We start from the raw sequence: 11,364 nt of genomic DNA on the forward strand, positions 1-11,364 counted from the left end.
TTGTGCAAATCACCATTGCGGGAAATCGCAGGTCAGAACAATGATGTAAATCGCAATTTGCGCAAATCCACAAATTTCCCCACCTGCGATTATATGTAAAATCACAGCTTGTGGATAAAAAAATTAATCAAGAGATCTCATTGGGAGCCTGCGGACCATCTGGTGGCTTGTCCCATGCTCACCAGGGTTAGGCAACCGGCGGGAGCCTAGCGAGTCGAGTGAGAAAAGGATGTGGGGGAGTTCGCCCATCTCTACTATTCTTCCTTCTTCCATCCTTATTTAGATCACAAATGACTAACGCATGTGGGCAAGTGAACTAGGAAAAATGGGACCTAGTAACTTTTGTGACTTCATTTTTTAAGTTGGTCTCACTTCTACAGTTTTATATCATTTTCCAAACAACAACTGGGGTTTCGAAGTCTCTCAATCACAGCCACAGGAGTGTGGATTAACTATTGAGCTGCACCAAGCCCCAGTAGGTAGAAATGTAAAAGGGGATTTTCGTCAGTCAAGCCCCCTGGAAATGGAGATTTTGATCAGTGACAGTAGCTGGGGACAATGGCTGGGGACTAAAGACAGAATGTGAGGAGTGCAAGGGTCTGGCTCACTATAGGCCTGTCACAACGGGCACTTTTCCTGCACCCTGGTTTTAAGAAATGAACTAAAAGCTGAACTTTTAAATTGAACTGTCTACACCCACACTTTAACTTAGAAACTTCCTAGACTAAAAGCCAAGCCTACACTTTTTTTCTTATAAGCAGACGTTCTCACTAGCTAGTTCTGCCCTGTAGCCTTGTCAATGCAGAGCTATATATTAGTTTTTATCCCCTTTCCAAAATGGGGTTTAGTCTAAGTTTCTGGTTGAGGTTTATTGCAGCCACTCAAGATTTCACTGCTAGAGTGCAGCTGCAAGAACTGTACGTTTCTACAAAATTATTGCCCCTAAGGTTAAGCTCTGGAGCTATAACTTTCTGCAAGAGTGCCTTCCTTGTCCCCGCCTGGGATTGAGCTCCTGGCACGTAATAAATTAAATAAATGCGTAGTACTTACCTTCCCCTCACATAGGTGCCTAACTCACTTGTCTGCTTAACTGTTCATCAGGATAATTGGTCAGCTGGGTCTCCCCTCATGCTTGTAGAGCACAGCCTTACCTCACAAACAGAAGGGAGCCCTCAGTGATAGATAATTTTAGCATGTGACAACCCCCCACTTCCTTCCAACATCAGGCCTTCCAACTCCCCATCTCCACCAAAGCTACAGTGTTTTCACACCCTCTCCACAGTTACTTTGTGGAAACACAATCACAACTCAAAATGTATGTTCCACAATAAAACTCCTGCAGCTTTGCAAACAAACTCCAGGTTTACAGAGACTGTAATGAAAACAACAGATGTTGACTTTGACAGTATTTGCTTACCTATATTTAGATGTTTCTATAGCTGTAATTGGAAAGCTCTTTTTTTTTTTTTTTACGGTCTTAACATCAGGTATCCTAGTGGCCACACACCAATCACACGCTGATCAGTGTGCCATTTGATAACCTGGCCTAGGCAGATGTTGAGTGGCAAAGTCCACAACAGCAAAATATGGAAGGACTTAACTGGAAAACATGAACAGTTGTCTAACCTGATTGATCAATACTACTGAAAGAACCAAAGGACTCTTGTTTTGAGACCCTCTTTGAATTGTTCTGAAGGTGGCTCTGAACTGTGGAGGAGCAGCAGTTGTTTCTAGGAAAATATACTTTTCATTCAGAAGGTTCCACATTTAATCCCCTGCTCAGGTAACAAAACTTAGAAAGACATCCCACTTGAGAACTTGGACTCCAAAGAGACAAGATTGAGCTACATGGATCAGTTGTCTGATACTGAATTATGTGTGTGTGTGTGTGTGTGTGTGTGTGTGTGTGTGTGTGTGTGTACTTGGACTTACTTCAGCGCTTCAAATAGCCCCTCACATAGCTTCCAAGGCCCCCAGACAAACTTGGAACCTGCAGCCTCAGCATAGACTCTCACCTTCAACTTTCAGCCAATGGGTCAGCACAAGCCTTGAATCTGCCCTACCTGTTGCTCCTCCTGTACCTTTACTTCCAATGTAATGAGTTTGGTTCACCTAAGAATCTCAAATGTTCAGTTTGAATAGTTGACCCTGAAACACTGGCAAGACTATTTTTAAAAAATAAAATAAAAATCAAGCCCCGACACAGATTGGTAGATAGTAAATAGATCCCAGAATCTTATCAAATGACACCTGCAGCTAGCATGCCGTCATCCCATAAGACAGGCTTTTCTCCAGAGATGAAGAGAATGTTTTCCTACATGTCAAACAGTTTGGACAACACTGAGGGCACCGTCTGCTTTAAACAGACTAAAACAGAGATGTTGAACCTTTTTTTCAGTCCGAGGGCCAATTTTCATTTAAGCAAAGCTCTCTGGAGCTGTATTCCATATTCCAAAAGTGCAAGACCAAGGCAGTTTGCTGCCTGAGGTAAAGGACAAGATGGCACCCCCTTCCATTCCAGGTACAGAAACCAAGTGGACTGGCACTTGAACCTTACTTCAACACTGGCAACAGGGTAGAGTCTTCCATCACACCTGAGGGAAGCAGGCTAGTTTAGGGGATGTAAAACAGGCTGTGAGACACACACAGCTTTGTCCTCCAAAGAGAATAGATTATATACTCTATACTCCCACTGCTGCCTCCTAGCATCTGCCGCCTGAGGCATTTGCCTCACTCTGCCTAATAATAGGGCCAGCCCTGGTACCAGCATATTTTACCTTAAAGCTCTTACTGCCAGTAACTAAGCCTTAGGGGAGGCATTTCCACCTTTTAGAATAGGTGGAAAGAACTGCACGGAAGCCAGAAAATCACTAAACAATCAATGGTTGGGGGAAAGGGGTGAAGCCAAAGGAAAGAGGGTGTGACCATCTGGGGAGCTACGGAGAACTGGATTGGTATCCAAGGCATGCTGAATTAGGCTCCTGGTCCTGAGGTTCTGCACCCTGATTTAACACATACCACAATCCTGTTACTTTAGGCCTCCTTCACACTCACATACACACACATGCAAAGCTGCTTCTCCAGGTTGATATCCCATGCAATTCTGGTGTTTGGAAACTGCAACCATGCAGGCAGGGCCAATTGTATAGGTCTTTGCAACCTAACTATGTCCTCTTGCCTGACAAAGTCCTGGTGGGATTAAGAAGACCTGTGCAATCAGTCCTTCAAGATCCTTGAAACAGTCTTCCACACATCACAACTATGGAGATGTGAAGGGGACACTGATTGCCAGTGGAGGCTGCCAGTGGAGGCTGGTGATTCCATGTCAGTGGGGTGGTGAATCCACTCCGGGTTTCAGTCAGAACCGGGCAGATCTCTAAAGGAGATAATCAAGGTGCTTCGTTAGAGATCTGACTGGTTCTGATTGAAACCCACAGTGGATTCACTGCCTCACTGGAGCCACCAACCTCCGCTGCTGGTCACACCTACTTTAAGAGCTGTAGTTCAGGACATGATGTGCAAGCAGAAAATCCCAGGTTCAATCCTTGGCATGTCTAGCAAAGTAGATAATTGGGCAACAGGCTGGGAATGACCTTTGATTGACACGTTAGATAACCACTGCCTCTCAGAGTAGGCAGGACTGGATAAGATGGGAAGTGTCATATTTTAAACAGAGGGAAGCATCATCTATTCTGAGCAAAGCCGAAGTGATAAACTTACCAAGAGAATCTGCTTTGTTCTCGACTGTTTCATTTACTTTCCTGGCTACCCTGGCAACAGCTTCTCCCATCTTTTTCTCCATGCAGGGACGTCTCGCCACGAAAATTCTTTAAGGAAAGTGCTGGCACTGAAGAAATTAAAAATAAAACCAGGTTTCATGGTGCTGCTACTTCATAAAAGGGTTCAAAACAGCTTTTCAGACAGAAAAAGAAAATACTTATTCTAAAACCAGTGTGTGCCTAAAATTCACAACCACACATCTTGAACAAAAGTTAATGTAACCGGGATAATACAAAGAGAAACTTCCTCATTAGTCCTCTTCCATCTTCCCAATGGCTGGTGCCTGAAAAAGCACACAGAGGACAGGTGAGAGGTTCAAGAAACAGGTGCATATTGAAGTGCAGAAATTGGCCAGCAGGGGATAATATACATGAAAATATAGGAAGCTCTGCTTATACTCTGCTTATATTGGTGTTCCATCAGAAATGTGCATTTGCAGGAAAGCTAGAAGCCCACTTCCTTTCTTTTCTGGAGAACAGAAGTAGTTCTCCACTACTTAAAGTATGTCTCTACTGTCCTTCACTTAATCTCAAACAAAAGGCAGTGGTCCCTCAGGTGAAAATAGAAGACAGACAAATCAAGGGACCATAAGAACAATTAGAATGTGTAAACACAGAAATTATATGAATTAAAAATTAATGGTGACAATCAAGCTAAGAAGTACCTATACATCAGGTGAAAATACTCAGTGTACAGGCAACCATATCATCAAGGATGCATTAGACCAGTGGTCTTCACTTGGTCCAGACTCAAGATCCATCTAGGACTCCCAACGTGCAACATGAGACCCACTTTCATAATTTTCTCCATGCCCAACATGGCAGCAACAGCTTTACTGTGACCCATCTGGATTGATCTTGTGACCCACTTTTGGGTCACGACCCACCAGTTGAAAAACACTGCATTAGACATATCGCTGGGTGAGGTCATTAGGGGTTTTGGGGTTAGGTGTCATCAGTATGCTGATGATACTCAACTCTACTTCTCCTTGTCATCAGAGTCAGCTGGGGTGGTGAAGGTGCTGGATCAGTGCTTGGAGGCTTTAATGCGGGCTGGATGAGGGCTAATAAACCAAAGCTGAATCCTGATAAGACAGAAGCTCTGTGGATTGGTGGTTCCTGAGTCCAGGAACTGGGTAAGCAACCTGTTCTGCATGGGGTTGCACTCCCTCTGAAGGAGCAGGTGAATGGCTTGGGAGTATTCCTAGATCTATCCTTGTCACTGGAGGCCCAGGTGGACTCTGTAGCCTGGAGTACTTGGGGTCAGCTTCGGCTGATCCACCAGCTATGGCCTTTCCTGGACAGGGATAACCCAGCCACAGTAGTGCACGCCCTGCTAAATTCCTGATTAGACTACTGCAATGCACTCTACGTGGGGCTGCCTTTGAAGACGACTCAGAAGTTGCAGCTAGTGCAAAATGCAACAGCTAGACTGCTGACCGGTACATCTCACAGAGACCATATAACACCGGTCTTAAAGGAATTGCACTGGCTGCCTATACATTTCCAGTCGGAATTCAAGGTGTTGGTAATGACGTTTAAAGCCCTTAACGGCTTTGGACCTCAATACTTGAGGGAGTGCTTCTCCCTATATCTGTCTGCCCGAGACCTGAGATCTGTCGGAGGAGCCCTTCTCCTTGCCCCACCAACATGAGATATACGCTATGGTGGGACATGGGAGAGGGCTTTCTCTGTTGTGGTACCCCAGCTGTGGAACACCCTCTCCTTGGAGGCCCAACTGGCACCGGCACTGATTTCATTTCGGCATCAAGTTAAGACATGGCTTTTTAACAAAGCCTTTGATGGCTAAATTCACCAAGCCTGTCCATAGTTTTAATTGGTTTTACTGTTTTTAAATGCTATACTGTTTTTAGCTTGATGAATGGTTTAATTTGTTTTTAGCTGTGTATATTTCTGGTTTTATATTGTTTGTATGGTTTTACCTGTACACCACCCTGAGATCCTTGGGATATAGGGTAGGATACAAATAATAATAATAATAATAATAGAAGATGCCGATATTGTCATCTTTTCGGCACCAGGTCAAGACTTTTCTCGTCTCCCAGGCATTTAGCAATATGTAATGACCGTGGGTCTGTTTTTTGGTTCATTGTTTTTTAAATTGTTATAGTGGTTTTAAATGTATGTGTATTTTGCTTGCTTTTGTGGTTTTTAATCTTTGTATATTGTTTTTAAGTGTTTTTATCTTTTGTGAACTGCCCAGAGAGCTTCAGCTATGGGGCGGTATACAAATGCAATAAATAATAATAATAATAATAATAATAATAATAATAATAATAATAATAAATAATACCCAACAATACTGTAAGAAACACAGAGTCCATTCATAGCAAAATGCTATGATACTAATCCACTGTATGCTGTCACCAAATATAATTTAAAAATTCATGAAAACAAAAGGTAGGGCACCCCGGCCATTGGCGATGCTGGCTTGGAATGATGTGAGTTGGAGTCCGAGACAACTGGAGGGCAGCAGGTTGGAGGGGCTGCTCAAAGGAGAATTTGTGTAGATACCAGCGGGTGAATTGTGAAGTAAGAGGTGTCTCCTAGTTGTTGTTTCTAAAAAGTTTTCAAAATAAAGTACTGTACAATAGATAAAATTAAGATACACCCATGGGCTTGCTATCTAAACCGTTTCATTACACAGGGGACCTGCAAAGTTTCTGCCACCAAAACACTAGCAGCAAGCATGAGAACTCTTTGGTGGATCATGAAACACCACCTGGGGTTGCTCCCTAACCTCAAAATGTGTTGCTCCAGCAGCAACGCCGCCACAACTTCTTATCTTGTTTACATTTTTTGAGACCAAAAGAGAAGGACCTCCTTTTATAGATGAAAAAAAGTTAGGAGTGGAACCCGTGTTGTATATTGGAGATAAAGATGGATCCCAGGTCAGAAACAGTTGGACAAGATAAAGAAAAAATTAAAATCCACCATTATAATGAAATGCAATTAGAATGGAGAAAAACACACTAACTATAAAATCAAAAGAAATCACATTAAAACACAGAGCAGGGGAACAACACATCACAGCACTACAACAATTGAAAAGACAGGGAGCAAAGACATTTTTAAAAAAATCACACCATAGCAGTGCTAAAAACAACATTAGACTACAGCATAATCCGGTTTTAAAAGCATGGGAGAATAAAAAGATTCTCCCGCTGAAAAAATGGCACCAGACAGGCCTCTCTGGAGAGGGCATTTCACAACCAAGGGGCCACTCCTAATAAAGCTCTTTCTTAGCAAGATAGGATCCAGAACGTGCTTCCTATTAATTATCCAAATATGTTACACACATATTACCAGCACTATCTGGAGAAATTGGATTACTAATATGTCGGTAATACCTCTGGCCAAGTATATGGTCCAGACCAATATTTATTGCCTGACATAATCCATTCTATAAAGGCTGGTATATTCCATTAATTTTTAAATTAGTATTCTTCTGCATGTTACCTTTGCTAAGAGGTTTTTCTAACCGCCACAAATGCAGCTCAGCAACCTTGTCCTATATTTAGTTGACAGAAGAGCAAAATTAAAACGCTGGGCTGGTGGCAGACAACCAATCTGCTGTGCTGAGATGCTTTGCCAAATAAGTAACCCTAAACCTGCCTTGAACAAACCTAAGAGTATAAACAACAACCAACAGCTGCCAATTCAAGCTATGTTGGGGAAGAATACATGACTCAATATTAAGAATGCATTGCAGGCAGTTAATTGTTCGCATTACACCACAAGCTTATAAGTATTGACTTGAAAGATAAGTCTGGTGGATATCAATGGAACATCATTCCCAGTTAGCACGTTTAGGATTTCAGCCGGTTAGCAATCTTCTTCATTCTCCTAGGCTCGAGGACAACTACAAGAAATACGTACATTGCAATCAATCCTCTTCACCAAGAAAGGAGATATCACCCTGCCCTTTCCACATTCAAGGTTACAGTTCTCTCAGCACTCAAAACACACACGGTGGATTCTTCCAAACACATCACCCATTTGGGCAAAAGGTTTCTGCTTTCACCCTTGCTCTATCATCTGGTTTGTAGATGTTCTTCGTCAAAGTTTCTTTTTATTAACATAAACGTTGCCCTATCTGGTATAAAATTTCCCAGAAATTGGAAGATTGAAATATGTGAAGATGGTTGAAACATGTTCTGGGTAACTCAGTACAAAACAGACATGCATGCACATACTTTAAAAATGACTAGTACCACAGCACCACAGAACAGCAACTAAACTGACCTGCTTAGCCGTCTAAGGGTGTGCTTGGGCTACTAGAAATGTAGAATTGTAATAAATAGAATAAATAAAGAGACAGAGGGCCTGTTCAGATGTCACACTAAGCCATGATGTTTAGGATTTTTGATGGTGGCTTAGTGTATCATGTGGGGAAGAAAACCAAACACAATGGTTACTTTAACCACACCAGCCAACTTTTGCAGAAGGGTTAAGAAGCCCCAGGGTGGCTTACCATGTCATCTATCAGGCTCCCCAGGGTTAAAAATGGCTTTTCTGTGGAAAAAAAACCCAGTGACCACGGAGATGGTCACCTTGAGTAGCCGCAACTTCTGGGAACACTCTAGCCAGTGCTGCCTTTCTCTATGGTCAAGATCACCACACACTAGCTACAGCATCTGGTGCAACCCAATTCCCGCCACAGTGGTGGCAGGGATACACAGCCACCATAGCAGGATGACAATGGGCTAACAGCGGAGCAGGGAAAGGTAAGGGAACTACCCAGCACTGCATGGTTCCACGGTCATGTGATGGGCTTACGCATCATGGTTTTGTTATCTCTCCCCAATCCTTAGTTCTCCTAACCATCCTCTCCCCCATGCACATGTGAACAGGCCCAAACAGAGAGAGAGAAGTATGACACATTATTCTTTGGGGGTAACTTTAACTTAGAATGTATATCGAGCCATTATGCAGGTAGAGGAACAAATAATGTTACTAATTTGTGAGTCCGATTAACTTGGAATTAGGAGTGAGCAGAGAGGTGAATATGCTGACAAAATCACATGGTTAAAAAAAGAAAGGATAGCAGAGAGCTCCAAAAGGGTCTTTCCAAACTGGGGAATGGACAGTACAATGACTAATACAGTTCAATGTAAGAATATGTATGACTCCATATTGGGACAAAACATCCTAATTTCACATATATGCTGATGGGGCCTGAACTGACTGAACAGAAAAGGGATTGGGTTGTGGTGGACAGCTCAATGAAAATGTTGACCCAGTGTACAGCTGCTATGAAAAAGGAAAATTCCCAGTGGGGATCATTAGATGAATTGAAAATATCACTCCCAATATCATAATGCCTTTTAAGAAACTTGTGGTGTGACTGAACGTGGACTGCTATTTACAGTTCTGGTCACTACACCAATGAAGCCAAATGGTAGGAGATTCAAGACTAATCAAAGGAAGTCCTTCATCACACAGCACATAGAGAAACTGTGGAATTTGTTTCCACAACATGTAGAGATGGCCTCTAACCTGGGTCGCTTTAAAAGGGAATTAAACAAATCGACAGAGAATAAGGCTATCAATAAAAACAAGACTTCTGTGGTACCTTAAAAACTGACAAATTTATTCTAGCATAAGATCCTTTGTTGTTTTCGGTGCAAACTGACTCACATGACTAACCCTCTGGAAAAGGCCACCAATGGCTACTAGTCAAGATGGCTGCATAATTATCTCTAGAATCAGAGGCAGTATGACGCTCAATACCAGTTGTTGGGAAATGAGTGAGAGGGTGCCCATGTCCTGCTCTTGACATCTGGTTGGCCACTGTGGCAACAGAATGCTGAAGTAGATCGACCTTTGGTCTGATTCAGCAGGGTCTTCTTAATGTTCTCCACTGGAACCCGGCAACATCATGCTTCAAGGGCAACCTACTTATTTCCAGAGAAATTTCCTTCCCCTGTCCCAAGCAATGACCCTGCATGGAGTTCAGTCATCCAGAAACATTGTCAGGGGTCTCCCCATGGGTGCAACAAAATCAGTTCTTAGCTGCAACAAGAAAATTCTTCTTTTTTAATTATCTCAAATTAAGCATGCAATCCTATGCATGTTTCAAAAGAAAAAAAATCCTACAGTGTGGTGTAATGGTTAGAGCAACACTGGGACTCAGGAGATCTGGGTTCTAATTCCCAATTGGTCCTGGAAACTCACTGGGTGACTTTGGGCCAATCACAGATTCTCAGTCCAACCTACCTCAAAGGGCTGTTGTTGAGGATGTTTTTGGAGCTTGCCTTGGATTCCTTGGAGGGAAAACAGGCGGGATATAAATGTAATAAATAAATACAACTCCCTGCGCTGGCTGGGAAATGCTGGCAGTTGTCTTTTCCCCAGTCTAAACGCGCGTAGGAATGCATTTTTAACGTGGAATGCAAAGTACAGAGAGGCCAAAGCCTCCAGGAACTACACTCTGCCTCATTGAGATTCAGAGTTTGCCAGTGCTACCGGAAGTTCGAGCTGTGCGTCACTTCACCCTCCGCCTAACTCTACACCAGCGCGGCCAGCGCCGCCCTCAAGCCTCTCAACAAGAAGCCTCCGGGCGCGTCCCCGGCCGCCCGCGGCGCCCGCACTCACCGTCAGCGCCCCTGCCGCGCGTGCACCCGCTGCCTGTGCAAAAGGGTCTTCGCGATAGGCTACGGGAGGCGTTTCCTCGCCGGCGCCGCCAGCCCGCCGCCGCTGCTGCTGCTGGGACGTCTCGGGCTTGCGAGCCCGGCGCTGCCTGCTCGGCCTCCCCGAGCCATGGGGCTCCCTCTCTAAGCCGCCTAAGCGAGCCGCACGGCGGATCGCCGCAGCACGAGAGCCAATCCGTGTCAGGGCCGGTGCCGAGGGAAGGGAGGCGCGGCAGAGAGCGGCTCGGAAGAGGGGGTTGGCGGCGGCGTCAACCCCCGCCCGCCTCGGAGAGCGCCCTCCCCCGTTGGCAAGCCTGGGGCCGAGGTGGCTGCTGAAGGAGGTGGGTGGGAGGAGGACCGGGCGACTTCAGGCTGCAAAGGCCGGGTATTCATTTCAGGTCATTATTATATTTCTTATACTGCCTCATAGCCGAAGCTCAGTGGACGGCTCACAAAAATTAAAAAACATTCAAAAAACTATTGCACAAAATATATAAACAAACGAAGACAATACAGAACATGGTTTTAAAAAACTCAATATATGCTGCTAAATGCTTGAGAAGACCGTTTTAACCTGGCATGGAAAAGAGAGCAATATTGGCGCCAAAAGAGCCTTGTTTTGGAGAGCATTCCAAGATTGGGGGGCCACCCCTGAAAAGCCCCTCCCTTTTTGCCAGCATCTGAGCCTCTGTCAAAGGAGGCAGCTGAAGGAGACACCTGGGTCCAGTCCACAGTATTTCAGAACATAGTCCATAATGCAGTGAAAAGTCATAACTTCTGAAATGTGAATTACTAATTTATTTGTTTATTTATTTATTACACTTCTATACCGCTCCCATAGCCAGGGCTCTCTGGGCGGTTTACAGAAATTCTAAAATTGAGGTAAGAAACAAGTATACAAAATTTAAAACTCTAAAACACAGAACATACAC

At 44.0% G+C, this 11,364-nt stretch overlaps 1 protein-coding gene across 1 annotated transcript in view; it reads right to left on the minus strand.

Moving 5' to 3' along the window:
• Positions 1-10,629, minus strand: part of LRRC20 (leucine rich repeat containing 20) — a 109,641-nt gene extending 99,012 nt beyond the window's left edge. The window contains exons 1-2 of the mRNA XM_063133002.1: positions 10,398-10,629; positions 3,721-3,847 (exon numbers count right to left, since the gene is read on the minus strand). Coding sequence (XP_062989072.1) covers positions 3,721-3,802 — 82 coding nt within the window. The 5' untranslated portion in view covers positions 3,803-3,847; positions 10,398-10,629. The remainder of the gene's footprint in view (positions 1-3,720; positions 3,848-10,397) is intronic.
• Between the last annotated feature and the right edge of the window lie 735 nt (positions 10,630-11,364).

This window comes from Elgaria multicarinata, chromosome 8 (assembly GCF_023053635.1).
Source record: "Elgaria multicarinata webbii isolate HBS135686 ecotype San Diego chromosome 8, rElgMul1.1.pri, whole genome shotgun sequence".
Lineage (NCBI taxonomy): Eukaryota > Metazoa > Chordata > Lepidosauria > Squamata > Anguidae > Elgaria > Elgaria multicarinata.